Here is a 14,414-nt window from a genome sequence, read left to right as displayed (position 1 = left end):
CTCAGGAGATCCTAACCCAGGCCTTCCTCCCAGTACCCAGCACAGTACCACTTTCAGAGCAGGTGAGCAAAATCAGGCCTGGTGGTGGAATCCTAGCAACATGAGAGGCTGAAGCTAACTAGCAATAATAATAGATAGTCGTTACTATCATATACATGCATATATATATATATATATATATATATATATATATATCATCAGTGGGGTCAAACAATTTTTTCAATATCTGTGGAGGTGGGACTGAAGATGTACCAGGTGGTCCTGGCCTGGGAAGATGTAGGTGTGTGTGTGTATGTGTGTGTGTGTGTGTGTGTGTGTGTGTGTGTGTGTGTGTGTGTGTGTGTGTGTGTGTGAGAGAGAGAGAGAGAGAGAGAAACTCACTGTGTAGTCCTGGATAGTCTGTAACTTGCTATGTAGACCAGGCTAACTTTGAATTCACAGAACTCCTCCTACCTCTGTTTTCTGAGTTTGAATTCTGGCATTAAAGGAGTACAGTACCACACCATGTGGCATGCCTTTAGTCCCAGCACTTGAAAGGCAGAAACAGGTGGATCTCTGTGAGTTTTAAAGCCATCCTGGACTAAATAGTGAGTTCTAGGCCAACCAGAGCTGCATAGTGAGACCTTGTCTCAAAAGCAGCAGTAGCAGCATGGTCTCTGTACTCCAGGCTGTTCTCGAACTCACTATGTCACTCAGGTTGATCTGGAACTTGTGATGATCCTCCTGCCTCAACCTCCCAAATTATGGGATTGCAGGGATAAGCCACCATACCTCACTAGTTCTAACTCACCCACCCTGAATTATCAGTCTGTGGTTGGCTGACTCAAGGTCTGGAGCCCACAGATGTGAGGCTGAGTGTACAGCTCGGGACACTATTCATATATTTTGGAAGAGAAAAGAGGGGACTCAGAGCACATAGACTTGGCTGAAATAGGACCTCCTCCATTAACAGCAAAAGACAGTTTTGGTGGCCCCAGGCTCAGCAGCACTTGGCACTTGGCACTTGGTTTCTTTTACAGCACAGTCACCATCCTATCCCACAGCATCACTGTGTAATTTGCATACCACAAGCTCCACCAATCTTGAACAGTTCCGTTTTGGTCATTATTGTACATGGTGTACAACCCCCATCACATCCAGTTTAAACCAGTTTTGCTGTTGGAGAGAATTCTCTAGCACCTATTTCTAGTTTTCTGTCCTCAACACCCACACCCGAGAACCAACAGCCTGACTTTCCCTGTGACCTTGACTCACACTTCCCCAGTGACTAATGGAGTCTGGTTCTTTTTTAGCGATCAGCCCCTTAGATAGCCTCTCTGCCCCATTTCTGCTGATACCCTTGGCAGCGTCCGTACTATCTTTCTTACTAATTCTGTGATGTATTCTGTGCACTTTGCATTACTTGTCAGAGAGAGAGAGAAAGAGTTGCTGAATCTACTTCTCCACTCTGTGTCGCCTTAAATTCACTTGCATTTTAACAGGGTTTCTCTGTGTAGCCCTAAATATCCTGGAACTCACGCAATAGACCACCCTGCCTCTGCTGGGATTAGACACATGCGCCACCACACCCCACTTGCATTTGATTCTCTTAAGGTTTTTTTTTTTTAAGATTTATTTATTTTACATATGTGAGTATACTATATATACTATCTATCACTGTCTTCAGACACACCAGAAGAGGGCATCAGATCCCATTACAGATGGTTGTGAGCCACCATGTGGTTGCTGGGAATTGAACTCAGGACCTCTGGAAGAGCAGTCAGTGCTCTTAACCCCTGAGCCATCTCTTCAGCCCCTTGATTCTCTTAAGGTTTGAGAAACCATTCAGTTCTGCCTTTGTGGTTTTGTGTGTATGACAGTCTTACGTAGCCCAGGCTGACCTCAGTTGCAGATGTCGATCCTCCTGCTTCCCCTTCCAAAGTATTGGATTATGAGCAAGCACACTAGGCTCAGGTTCCTGCAACACTGGAAATGGAACCAAGGGCTTTGCTCATCCAAGGATGCCTCTGTTCTCTTTACGTGTGTGTGTGTGTGTGTGTGTGTGTGTGTGTGTGTGTGTGTGCGCGCGCGCGCGTGTGTTGTTAACTATTCTTTTTCTTTCATTAATTTATTTACTTATTCATTCACTTTACATCCTGATTGTAGCCCCTCCTTCTTGTCCCCTCTTTTCAAGTGGGCTCCCCAAGAACTGAACAGGGAAGGTGGGGCTGACACTGATTCTATTGGCTGCCTGTGGAGTCTGTTCCCCTGAGACGTCTTGTCTTGCCTCAGTGGGAGAGGATGTGCCTAGTCCTTCAGTGACTTGATATCCTGGGGGGCCCACTTGAGTGGAGGGGCCCTTCTCATTGCTCTCAGGCCTGGGGGGCCTCTGAGTGTTCCTGCCCTTGACTCTAGAGTCTTTTCACTCTTTCCCTTTGGTGGCCCATTGTCACCTTGAGGGACTCTGCCCTGCAGGTCACTTCCAGGAGTGCTTTCCTGTGGCCTGTGTGAGTTACCCCTGGGGAAACTGTTCTACTCTGGGAGCACCTCATTCAGGGCGGTCTTCCTCCTCACTTGTCTGTCCTCAGCAGGAGGCTGGCCTGTAGCTTATGGCACGGTACAAGTTTGTAGAGAGCTGCGGTGGCTGCCTAGGCAGCAGGCAGGTCAGCATGGTAGAGATGGGGTCTATTGCCCACGTGGCTAAGCGTGGCTATCCAGGACAGACGCCATCAGAGTAGCTGAACCTCCCCATCTCCTGCTGCTCCAGACAGACCCGGTACGGCTGACCCAGCTGTATGAGCAGGCACGCTGGGATTTACTGACAGAGGAAATCGACTGTACTGAGGAGGAGATGATGGTGTTTGCTGCCCTACAGGTGCCTGGGGCTGGGGGTGATGGGGTACAGGGTCAAAAGGCCTCCTAGAAGTGAGTCTATTTCCAAAGAAATCCCTCTGACTTCTCTCCTCCCCCAGGGTAGTTCTTCATGGGTGCTCTGTGGGACAGATGGGCCTCAGACTCAGCTCTAACTGACTATGTGTCCCTAGTACCATATCAACAAAGTGACTCTGAGTGGGGATGTGGGTGAGCTGGCCTCTGGGGACCCGGGGCTGGATGACCTGGATGCAGCCTTGAACAACCTGGAGGTGAAGCTGAAGGGGTCAGCACCCTCAGACATGCTGGTGAGGAGGGGCTTGGGCCTGGGAATAGGGTAGGGGTAAGGGCCAGGAAGGGGACTCCAAGGCTCCCTCTGACTTGTCTCCTCCCCCAGGATAGCCTCACCACCATCCCAGAACTCAAGGACCATCTCCGAATCTTCCGGTTAAGTGTAGGCCTACCTAGAGAGAGTGGAGGAGGGGGAAGGCAGGGAGGCCATGGCTCACAAGCTTCTGGCTCTCCCCAGGCCCCGGAAGCTGACCTTGAAGGGCTACCGCCAGCACTGGGTGATATTCAAGGACACCACACTGTCCTACTATAAGAGCCAAGATGAAGCACCGGGGGACCCTATCCAGCAGCTCAACCTCAAGGGTAAAGGGATTCCGGTAGCAACTGCTCTCAACCTGTTTCCTCCTCGGTCGTGGGTGGGCACTATCTACCCTGAGGAAGCTGTAGGTGGTGAGGCTGGCTTTCAGACAGGCGCCTTTTACAGAGCCACCTCCTTTTTCTTGCAGGCTGTGAAGTGGTCCCTGATGTCAATGTCTCTGGCCAGAAGTTCTGCATCAAACTCCTGGTACCCTCACCAGAGGGCATGAGTGAGATCTACTTGAGATGCCAGGATGTGAGCAGGCTGGACCAAGGGGGGAACAGGAACAGGGGTGAGGGGTAGGACTGAAATTGCTCTCTGGGTAAAAGTAAACAGGGCCAGCGCTTACTCAGCACCCTCTCTGTCCTTGCTCCAGGAACAGCAGTATGCACAGTGGATGGCTGCCTGCCGGCTTGCCTCCAAGGGCCGCACCATGGCGGACAGCAGCTATGCCAGTGAGGTGCAGGCCATTCTGGCCTTCCTCAGCCTGCAGCGGGCAGGCGGTACCAACGGAGGCTCAGGGAACAAACCCCAGGGTCTTGAAGCCTCTGCTGAGGGCCTTAACCCCTACGGCCTTGTGGCTCCCCGATTCCAGCGAAAGTTCAAGGCCAAGCAGGTGCCTGAGGGAGTGTGGGGATGGGAGCCACCACCACATTTTCCTAGCCACCCTTGACCCCTGGACCTCTAACAGAAGGCTCTTCCTTAGGAAATCCTGTATCTGCTCCTTCCTAATCCTGCCATGTCCCAGGCTCCTCTCTGGAAGGGTTCCAGGTCCATTGTAGGACCTGCTTCAGTCACATCTGCATTTTGGTGGCACCACAATGGCTGCTTTCTCTTGTTCCAGGCCCAGTATACTGTGTCTTCTGTCAGCAGGGCAGACAGGTGGGGGGATCTCAGGGACTTTGGTAGGGGGAAACCCTGTTAATCCCTTACTGATATGGCCCTACAGCTCACCCCCCGGATCCTGGAAGCTCACCAGAATGTGGCCCAACTCTCGCTGACCGAGGCCCAGCTGCGCTTCATCCAGGCCTGGCAATCCCTGCCTGATTTTGGCATCTCCTATGTGATAGTCAGGTAGGGTCCAGTCCTGCCAAGGACTCTCTGCCCGCACTTACTCCCAGATGTGTGTGCTCATAGACCAAGTAGGCCCGGGCACACAGCTCAGTGACTCCCTTCCCTCGTGGGTACCTCTCCCTGGGGACTCTGTAAATTCTCCAATGTGCACTGGAACAGATATAGCCAAGACACAGAGCCCTTGCCAGGCAAGCAGAAGACCCAGGGATTGTCCCAGCTCTGTTCTGGATCCTTCCCTCTCTGCGCCTTGGCCCACTGTCCTGCAAAATAGCTCCCATGAGAAGGTGTTTTAGGGAGGCCCCTGAGAACGCAGTTCCCAAGTCTGCAGAGTGATGAGTGGCCTGGTTGATGATGACATATACATAAGCAATGATCGCTTGGAGACATGAACTATTTGCTTAATATTGCCAAATGCTATTCTGATGCCCACCTCCTTGGATGTCTTTGTGTATTTGAGGGGAACCGTCGGTGTTTTTCTCAGGGGCTCCCCAACTTGTTTCCCTTTTTTTTTTAAACATTTATTTATTTATATGTCATACAGCTTTCTGCCTGCATGTATGCCTGCAGGCCAGAAAAGGGCACCAGACCTGACTATAGGTGGTTGTGAGCCACCATGTGGTTGCTGGGAATTGAACTCAGGACCTCTGGAAGAGCAGACAGTGCTCTTAACCTCTGAGCCATCTCTCTAGCCCCCTTGTTTCCCTTTTTAAAGATTTAGTTCTGCCAGCAGGTGGTGGTGCACGCCTTAAATCCCAGGGAGGCAGAGGCAGGCGAATCTCTGAGTTTGAGGTCAGCCTGGTCTACAGAGTGAGTTTCAGGACAGCTGGGAACACACAGAGAAATCATTTTGGAAAACAAACAAAAACAAGCGAACAAAAACAAACAACAGTTTATTTTTTGGTGTATTTTTTTATTGTTTAGTGTGTGAATGTTTTACCTGCGTATGTATGTATATGTATGTCCTGTGGTGCCTACAGAGGCTAGAAGCAGTACCAGATCCCCTGGAACTGGAGTTATAACCAAACCTGGGCCTTCAGCAAGCGTTTTTTAATAGCTGAGCTATCTCTCTGGCTCCTCTATTTTACATGTCCAGTGCATTTATCGTGTGTGTGTGAACATGTGGAGGTCAGAGAGCAACTTACAGGAGCCTGGTTCTCTCCTTCTACCATCTGGTTCCTGGGACAAACTCAGGTCTTCAGGCTTAAAGGTGGCTGAGTCATCTTAATTGCTGGTCCTATTTTTTTCTTTTTTTTTTTTTTTTCTGGAGCTGGGGACCGAACCCAGGGCTTTGCGCTTCCTAGGCAAGCGCTCTACCACTGAGTTAAATCCCCAACCCCCTATTTTTTCTTTATTCTTATTTGTATATGAGTGTGTGTGTGTGTCTGTGCACCTTGTGTGTCCATGGTGCCCTTGGAGGCCAGAAGGCGTTGGAGACCCCTATTGTGAGCTGACATGGGGGTGCTGGAAACGTAACTGGATCCTCTGCAAGAGCAGCCAGTGTTCTTACTGCTGAGCCATCTCTCCACACCCACACCCATATTTTTTCTTAATGCTCTTATTTTAATTTTTTGATTTATTCATTTATTCTATGTTAAGTACACTGTAGCTGTCTTCAGACACAGTGGAAGAGGGCATCAGATCTCACTACAGATGGTTGCGAGCCACCATGTGGTTGCTGGGAATTGAACTCAGGACCTCTAGAAGAGCAGTCGGTGCTCTTAACCTCCGAGCCATCTCTCCAGCCCCTACCTTGTTTGAGATAAGAGTTCTGATACTATGTATTCCAGGCTGGCTGGCCTGCAATCTCTGCCTTCCATTTTGCTGTAGGCACACTATGATGCATTAGATTTGGAAGGGTTCTGTATTTTCACACATGAAAGGGCTTTATCCACTGAGAAATCTCTCCTCCCAACTTGTCTACCCTGTTTTTGAGACCATTATCTCCTATTGGCCTGGAATTCACACGGTAGGGTTGGCTGGCCGGCTAATAGACCCCAGGGGTCAGAAGCACGCACTCCTGGGGTCTAAAGGAACACACTGGGCCTTTGTAAGTGCAAGGCAAGTGCTTTATTCACTTAGGCGCGTCCCAGCGCTTCCCGTTTTAGAGACAGAGCTTCTTTCGCCATGTATGGAGTCCGATGTGAAATCCTGCCTCAGCCCCTTTGCTGGGATGACAGACCTACAGTACCATGCCTGGCTAGCATAAGCCCAGAAATAATGCCATTTTTTTTTCAACGTAGGAGCTTAAGACTAAGAAGCTGACTGCCTCAGGCTGAGCAGCGGCAGAGCAGAGGGCCCTGCAGCAATAGACACATGGGGTGGGTTCCAGGGCCGTTACAGTGTAGCTTTCACTCATGTTCTTTCTCCCTGGAAATCAGGTTCAAGGGCAGCAGGAAGGATGAGATTCTGGGCATCGCCAACAACCGACTGATCCGAATTGATCTGGCCGTGGGTGACGTGGTCAAGACCTGGCGCTTCAGCAACATGCGGCAATGGAACGTCAACTGGGACATACGGCAGGTAGGCCAGGAAGGGCAGGGGCAGGTAACCAGCTCAGACCCAACCAGGGCAGGCCAGAGGCTGCTGCTTGCTGCCCCACCCCACTGGACCTGTGACAACCCACTTGCAGGTGGCCATTGAGTTCGATGAACATATCAATGTGGCCTTCAGCTGTGTGTCTGCTAGCTGCCGCATCGTGCACGAGTACATCGGGGGCTACATTTTCCTGTCCACTCGAGAGCGGGCCCGAGGGGAGGAGCTGGACGAGGATCTGTTCCTACAGCTTACTGGAGGGCATGAGGCCTTCTAAAGACAGCCCCTGCTCTACCCACACCCTCCAGGGACTCTCCCATGGCCACGCCCACCTGAACTCTCCCAGCATGCACCCTGCTGGGCACCCTCACTTGTCCTCAGGTAGGCCAGGGCCCTCACTGGGGTAGATGCTACCACCACCCAGCCTAGGGACGATGGGCCCTGAGCCACACGAAGCCCCTCCTCTTGCCCTATTGGCACAAGCTCACACCCTTGACCTATATGTAGTCTCTAAGCACATGATGAATGCCAAATATGGATAAGGAACAGGAAATCCTGGTTTGAAGCTGGACTTTCTTTTTGCGTGTTTCAGGTTTTTTTTAATAAATAAATATTTTATTATTGGATCTTTCTTCTTCCTCCTCTGGAGCTGTGCTTGGGGCCACTCTGAGACTCTGTCTCTTTATCACCAGTCAAGGAGAGAGGCTTTCCTGAGGTAGAGACAAAAGTTGTTGAGAGAGAGAAATGTTTGCCTAAGGTGGGGAGCTTTCAAAGAGTTTGAGGGCAGAAGGGCACAGGCTTCAGGACCCAGAGTGGGTGGTGGTTTGGTTCTCACGGGTAGGTCGCAGCTGCAGGGCCTCCTTGAAGTACTTGGGAAGCAGGAAACCGTCCGCATTCCCTGGAGTCAGGATCACTCCGTTGACAGAGCAGAAGAAAGGGATTCCATCTGCTCACAGACAGAGCTGGAGATGTGACTGGTGTCCCTCTCTGACAGACTTGGGAGAGCCCTGCAGGGTCCACACTTACCTGTGAGGGCTAGGGCTCCATTGATGAACACTGCCACTTCACAATTTGGACGAATGCCTGCAGGGACAACTAGAATGGGGCCCTCTGGTGGGGTGGGGAGGTACTGCCCCATGTAAGGCTATGTGGTGACTGCACCCTTGGTGGGGACCTGAGAGGACAGAATAGGTGATGGGGACACTGACCACTGATGACACCAGAGTCCCCAGGCAACCCCGAGGCTAAGTGGATGTGTGTCCTTCCTTGGCGTGACAGGCCATTCAGTAGAATAGATGGCCAGTGCTTCCAGAATGTACCATGGACTAGTGTCGAGGGCAGGGCTTGTGGTGTCTCCAGGGGCATCAGTTCCAACTCAGGGACCTGCAAATAAGTGTGTGAATGGGCAGCAGTGAGACCCCTTTCATGAACTGGAGCCCCACCTGACTTCCCACCTGCCCCTTGGCACCCACTTGTAGGGAGTGACCCTGATTGGCCCTGATGAGGGGCCCAGTGCTGGGCTCGCCTGGCTGCAGGGTAAACCGCTGCTTTTCATTGGTGTCCACCACGAGCTGCACATCCTCAATTGAGAAGCTGTGGAACTGGGGCAGCTGCAGGAGGGCTTGCAGGGGCACAAAGCCATCTGAGGGTAGCCAGGTGGGGGTATGCTCAGGAGACAGGGCTGTTGTTAACAGGGAGCCACAGGCAGCTGGGCAAAGGCTAGGCCTGGGAGAGCACACAAGCTTCCTTTCAGTGACTTTCAGGAAGGTTTTCCATTTTGGGTCTCCAGTTGTTTGTTTTCTTCCCAGACTAGACAGAGAGATCTCTCTGTGTAGCCCTGGCTGTCCTGAAACTTGCTCTGTAGACCAGGCTGACCTCAAACTCAGAAACGGATTTTTTTTTAAAATTCATTTATTTTATATAAGTATACTGTAGCTGTCTACAGATACACCAGAAGAGGACATCGGATCTCTTTACAGATGGTTGTGAGCCACCATGTGGTTGCTGGGAATTGAACTCAGGACCTCTGGAAGAGTAGTCGGGTGCTCTTAACCGCTGAGCCATCTCTCCAGCCCAGACCTCAAACTCAGAGATTGGTCTGTTTCTGCCTCCTGAGTGCTGGGATTAAAGGTGTGTGACACCACCATCACCTAGCGCTTGTTTGTTTGTTTGTTTGTTTTCTGTGCTGGGGATGGAAGCCAGGGCTTTGCACCAGCTAGGAGGGAGCTCTACCAAGGAGATGCATTTCTACTCCTGGTCTCATTTTATTTAACTTACACACGAAGGTGACCAGCCTCATGGTGGCATATTGGAAGAGCCATAAGCCTAGCACTTGGAAGGTGAAGGCAAAAGAATCAAGAGTTCAAGGTAACACCAGCTTAGGGTGCATGACAGCTTGTCTCAAAAATGAGGCTTTATAGATGGTGCCACAATGTGGAGCACTGGCTGTTCTTCCTAAGAACCTGGGGTTGGTTCCCAGCACTCACATGGCAGTGCCCAACCACCTGCAATTCCCGTTCTACTGGATGCGATGCTCTCTTCTGGCCTCCACAAGAACCGTATGGATGTGGTGCAGGCAAAACACTCATGCACATAAAAAAATGAAATAAAAAGACACTCCAAAAGAAAACAGAACAGTGGGGCTGGAGAGATGGCTCAGCGGTTAAGAGCCCCGACTGCTCTTCCAGAGGTCCTGAGTTCAATTCCCAGCAACCACATGGTGGCTCACAACCATCTGTAAAGAGATCCGATGCCCTCTTCTGGTGTATCTGAAGACAGCTACAGTGTACTTATATATATATAATAAATTAATAAATCTTTAAAAAAGAAAAGAAAAGAAAACAGAACAGTGTATCTGCTTCAGGGAGAGTAACATAGCAAGCACTAAGTATCTGACCCAGAGTGGCCATTCAATAAACATCGGTTGCTTCAGTGTGCCCCTCTGTCCATCCCTGGGAAGTGTTTATTGGGCCAGTTGCCTGAAAGGGACATCATGAAGCGGAACCTAGATAGGTACTTCTCTTCTAGGGAATATGAAAGAGGTGCTGGACCTTATTTTTCCTGTACATTTGGAGGGTGTGTCTATTCTGCCTTCCTCTTGGGGTAATGCTAAGAGTTAAAGTTGCTTCCTGGGCTCCCACCATTCCTCCCAGCCTCCAGCGTGCTTACTTACCAGCTCGCATGGGAAGTCCCAGCTTCAAGGCCCCGTGGCGAAGGGCATAGGACAGAGCCTTAGACAGCTGCACATTTCTGTCCTGAAAGAGTCCAGTGACGTCTGGGTTTCAGTAGCCAGCCCTGAATGTCCTACTGCAAAGGCAGGCCAGAACAGCTCCTAGGGTGCTGCAGTCTACCCCACCAAGAAGCTAAGGCTCAGAGGGTCTCTCCCATGTCCTCTCCTTGTGGGCAAGGTGGAAAGGTATGCACCTGTTCCCGCGGTCTATGAGTCCTTCTACCTTCCTGCCTCCTTCCTCCGGGGGCGTTCATGACCAAGACCTGTAGGGAGCAGGGAGGTGGGTTCTCCACCAAGAAAGTTACAAAAACTCAGGATAAGAACCACACTGCTCATCCCACCCTAGTACACAAGGGAACTTGAGGCCCAGCGGGCGAGACTTGCTCAAGGTCACACAGGCAGCCTCGAGGCTCGAGGGATCCGGAACAAACCCAATGTCCTGAAATCAGATCGCAGCACTGCCCCGGGGGACCGGGCTGGCGTGCGGATTGACACGGAGAAGAGCCAGGCCGCCGTAGATCCGACGCGCTCAACTGCGGAGGGCGGGCCCCGCCCCTGGACACGGACTGGCCAATGGGAAGCCACGAAAGAAAGAGGCAGGTACTTCCGCTTGGGGAAAGGGGTGTACTCTGGGGGCCGGGCCAGCCCCTGAATTCCGAGATCAAGCTTCCAGACCCTGAGAGTAGATCAAGTGTGTCCAGGTTGGAGATACGACTCCTGGGTTTGGGGGTCTTGAGCCTTTTGGGGACCCAGTGCTGCTGGGTGGTAGGGTTGCCAGAGGCTTTAGGGGTTTGGGGCAGCAGGATTCCAGGGCGCTTGCTGAGCTCAATACTCTTGCTGGAATGATGCTCGCAATCTGTGGTCAGGGATCTGCAAAAGGGCTGGGGAGCACTGAGGAGCTCTGTGGAAGAGAGGGTCAGCTCGTTTCCTAGAGTGACAGGCTGGCCATTTGTATCTTCTGCCAGAGCTGTCCTGTCAGACTATGGACCCTGAGGTGTCCCTGATGCTGCTGTGCCCTCCTGGGGGACTGTCCCAGGAGCAGGTATCGGTGGAGCTGAGCCCAGCTCATGACCGTCGTCCATTGCCTGAAGGAGACAAGACCATCACTGCCATCTGGGAGACCCGGCTACAGGCCCAACCTTGGATCTTTGATGCGCCCAAGTTCCGCCTTCACTCAGCCACACTGGCGTCCAGCTCACCTGAGCCACAGCTGCTCCTGCACCTAGGTCTAACTTCCTACCGGGACTTCCTGGGCACCAACTGGTCCAGCTCAGCTTCCTGGCTGCGACAGCAGGGAGCAACAGATTGGGGTGACAAGCAGGCCTATCTGGCAGACCCACTGGGGGTGGGTGCCGCATTGGTCACAGCTGATGACTTCCTTGTCTTCCTGCGCCGCTCTCAGCAGGTAGCAGAAGCACCTGGACTGGTGGATGTGCCCGGTGGGCACCCTGAACCTCAGGTACAAGGGCTCAAAGTCCAAGCACTCCTGGTTCTGGTTTCATGTTCTCGTAAAGGGAAAACCAGCTTGGTATTTCTGAGCCTGCCGTCTCCCATGATGCATGCTCTGTTAGAGGGCTGTCCAGGAGAATGTGTGGGCCCAGCTGAGCACAGCCCATGACTCTTCACTACTGGGAGGAGACAGGGTGCTCGCAGCCTTCTGGGAGACCCAGCCATAGTGTAAGCTGTAACCTATGGAAGCTAGGGGACATGGGAGGGGAGACTGAAGGGAAGATGATTTTTCTTACCCAATCCATGCAATTCTTCCTAGCTAGGCTTCTGATTGCTTTATTTGGAACAGGTGGGCCTGGGTTAGGGCTTGCCAAGGCTCTCACACTGAATCTGTCCTAGGCCTCCATGGCCAGCAAGAGAAAAGCAGTGTGGGAAGTAGATGAAGTCTGAGCCTAAGTTTTCCACAGGCCCTGTGCTCTGGCAGCATCCCCCAGCACGAGGACCTCCCTGGGGAACTGGTGGTACGAGAACTCTTCTCCAGTGTCCTTCAGGAGGTCTGTGATGAGGTGAGTGACAAGGGCCCCAGACAGCATGGAGGGTATGGGTGAGAGGGTACAATTTGCTAGAAATCCACAGTGAGTCTACATCACCCTAGCTGGCCTGGCGTTGAGGAAGAGTGTGGCGTTAAAGCTGGGCCCATGATTCCTTGGTGCTCAGGTCTTTCTCCCTACAGTGGAGACAATGGAAAATGTCAGGTCTGCACCCTCGCTTGCTGAAAAAGCAATGAGTGAAGAGTGTTACTAAGTCAGCTCCACTCAGGTAAAAGGACTTCCCTGGATAATTCCTTCTATTTCTCATCTGTAAAATGAACATTCCTCTGGGGGAAAATGAACGCAGCCAGAACCTGTATCCTGTGTTATGGGGTACTTGACCAACAAAACAAAAATGCAGGGGTCAGAAGCCTTGAGGATGGGGACACACTCACACTCACTGAGGATAGGGATACACTCACACTCACTGAGGATAGGGGATACACTCACACTCACTGAGGAGAGGGGACACACTCACTGAGGAGAGGGGATACACTCACACTCACTGAGGAGAGGGGACACACTCACACTCACTGAGGAGAGGGGACACACTCACACTCACTGAGGAGAGGGGATGCACTCACACTGAGGAGAGGGGACACACTGAGGAGAGGGGATGCACTCACACTGAAGAGAGGGGACGCACTCACACTCACTGAGGATGGGGACACACACTCACTGAGGAGAGGGGACACACACTCACTAAGGAGAGGGGATATACTCACTCACTGGGGATAGGGGATATACTCATTGAGGATACACTCACACTCACTGAGGATAGGGGATACACTCAGTTTAGCTGGTGGATAGTTTGCCTCGCACAGGGGTTCTCAGCCTTCCTAATGCTATGATCCTTTAATGCAGTTCCTCATGTTGTATGACCCCCAGCTGTAAGATTTCCATTGCTACTTCATAACCGTCATTTTGCTACTGTTACACATCATAATGTAAATATCTGTGTTTTCCAATGTTCTTAGACAACTCTTGTGAGAAGGTCATTTGACCTCCTACCCCAAGGGGCCACAACCCACAGGTTGAGAAGCACTGGCTTAACCTGTACCCACCTGGGGTTTGTACCATGGGAACTAGGTACTGTGATGTACACCTATAATCCCAGCATTCAGGAGGTAGAGGCAGAAGGATCAGAAATTCAAAGGTATCTTTGCTAAATATTGAGTTGTAAGATAGCCTGGGCTACACAAGACCCCGTCTCAAGAAAAACAAACAGAAACACCAAACCAAACCAACCAACCTACCAACCAGGCTATTGAGAAGTTGGTCTGACGGGTAGGACTCCCTGCCACAGGTGAACCTGCCACTGCACACCTTGAGCCAGCCACTGTTGTTGGGCATCGCTTGCAATGAGACCAGCGCGGGCAGAGCCAGTGCAGAGTTCTATGTCCAGTGAGTGGGTTCTCGGGTACAGGATCCTGGGTGAGATGGGTAGGGGAGGAGTGGGCTTAAGGCAACTGGAGTTTTGCAGGGGTCCTATAAGGTCTGGATATCCAGCAAACCAACCTCATGTTCTTGTTTAGGTGTAGCCTGACTTCAGAGGAGGTCAGGAATTATTATCTGAGTGGAGGACCTGAGGCCAACGAGTCTACAGGAATCATCTTTGTGGAGACACAGGTGTGGAGTCGAGGCCTTCTAGGTGGTCAGGTTATGGGAGTAAGGATATCTAGGTGAGGTGGAGGACTCCCGGGTCTCCCAGAGTTTCCAGAGACACAAACCTTTGCTCCTACCTACGGGAAAGCCCAGGAACACAGACAGTACCGGAGTACTAAGGTTTGGCAATTCTGGGCACAGTCCCTGTAGGAAGGGAAGACTGATGTCTGGGTCTCATTGATTTCCCACAGAGGGTACAGAGACTGCAGGAGACGGAGATGTGGGCACAACTCTGCCCCTCGGCCAAAGGCGCCATCCTCCTCTACAATCGCCATCCTCCTCTACAGTCAGGTGCTGGGAAATCCCACCTGAGTCATCCTAGCGTCCCAGCCCTGTCGCTACAGCTCTGAAGACAATAAAAGACTTTATTCTTGTA

General features: G+C 51.6%; 3 protein-coding genes across 18 annotated transcripts in view; 2 read left to right on the top strand and 1 right to left on the bottom strand.

Annotated features, from left to right (window-relative positions):
• Positions 1-7,731, top strand: part of Fermt3 (FERM domain containing kindlin 3) — an 18,110-nt gene extending 10,379 nt beyond the window's left edge. For 3 of the 5 annotated variants that reach the window (XM_087563349.1, NM_001127543.1, XM_087563356.1), the window contains 9 exon segments: positions 2,747-2,854; positions 3,024-3,158; positions 3,248-3,297; positions 3,380-3,504; positions 3,648-3,754; positions 3,876-4,115; positions 4,449-4,573; positions 6,952-7,093; positions 7,203-7,731. In XM_087563349.1, coding sequence (XP_087419475.1) covers positions 2,747-2,854; positions 3,024-3,158; positions 3,248-3,297; positions 3,380-3,504; positions 3,648-3,754; positions 3,876-4,115; positions 4,449-4,573; positions 6,952-7,093; positions 7,203-7,382 — 1,212 coding nt within the window. In that variant the 3' untranslated portion in view covers positions 7,383-7,731. 5 annotated transcript variants of the gene reach the window in all.
• Positions 5,920-10,919, bottom strand: Trpt1 (tRNA phosphotransferase 1). 7 transcript variants are annotated; one of them, XM_087548619.1, is made up of 8 exons: positions 10,766-10,885; positions 10,529-10,597; positions 10,278-10,359; positions 8,578-8,830; positions 8,314-8,488; positions 8,132-8,188; positions 7,941-8,051; positions 6,618-7,815 (listed from the first exon to the last, which is right to left on the bottom strand). In XM_087548619.1, the coding sequence occupies exons 5-8, from the start codon at positions 8,468-8,470 to the stop codon at positions 7,724-7,726; spliced, it is 417 nt and encodes a 138-aa protein (XP_087404745.1). In that variant the 5' UTR covers positions 8,471-8,488; positions 8,578-8,830; positions 10,278-10,359; positions 10,529-10,597; positions 10,766-10,885; the 3' UTR covers positions 6,618-7,723. The 7 variants fall into 7 exon arrangements, with proteins under 7 accessions (NP_001099801.1, XP_087404745.1, XP_087404726.1 ...); XM_087548600.1 differs by having other exon boundaries at positions 8,578-8,747; XM_087548611.1 differs by having other exon boundaries at positions 8,425-8,488; positions 8,578-8,747.
• Nudt22 (nudix hydrolase 22) lies at positions 10,681-14,414 on the top strand. Of its 6 annotated transcripts, none has more exons than XM_087548564.1 (6): positions 10,681-10,934; positions 11,300-11,793; positions 12,251-12,349; positions 13,680-13,777; positions 13,909-14,002; positions 14,230-14,414. In XM_087548564.1, exons 2-6 carry the CDS (start codon positions 11,317-11,319, stop codon positions 14,386-14,388), a joined length of 927 nt encoding a protein of 308 aa, XP_087404690.1. In that variant the 5' UTR covers positions 10,681-10,934; positions 11,300-11,316; the 3' UTR covers positions 14,389-14,414.

Source organism: Rattus norvegicus, chromosome 1 (genome assembly GCF_021556685.1).
Source record: "Rattus norvegicus strain SHRSP/BbbUtx chromosome 1, alternate assembly SHRSP_T2T, whole genome shotgun sequence".
Classification (NCBI taxonomy): Eukaryota; Metazoa; Chordata; class Mammalia; order Rodentia; family Muridae; genus Rattus; species Rattus norvegicus.
Note: the sequence above shows the minus strand (reverse complement) of the source record. Positions and strands in the feature narration are given on the sequence as shown.

Excerpts from the sequence above, each read along its gene's own strand:
- Trpt1 (NM_001106331.1), bottom strand. The coding sequence starts at position 10,588 with ATGAACGCCCCCGGAGGAAGGAGGCAGGAAGGTAGAAGGACTCATAGA. Across the intron at positions 8,189-8,313 it reads GGACTCTGGTGTCATCAGTG|GCATTCGTCCAAATTGTGAA; the intron begins GTCAGTGTCCCC and ends TTGTCCCTGCAG. Across the intron at positions 7,816-7,940 it reads CCTGCAGCTGCGACCTACCC|GAAAGCCTCTCTCCTTGACT; the intron begins GTGAGAACCAAA and ends TCTCTACCTCAG.
- Nudt22 (XM_087548564.1), top strand. The coding sequence starts at position 11,317 with ATGGACCCTGAGGTGTCCCTGATGCTGCTGTGCCCTCCTGGGGGACTG. Across the intron at positions 13,778-13,908 it reads AGTGCAGAGTTCTATGTCCA|GTGTAGCCTGACTTCAGAGG; the intron begins GTGAGTGGGTTC and ends GTTCTTGTTTAG. Across the intron at positions 14,003-14,229 it reads TCATCTTTGTGGAGACACAG|AGGGTACAGAGACTGCAGGA; the intron begins GTGTGGAGTCGA and ends GATTTCCCACAG.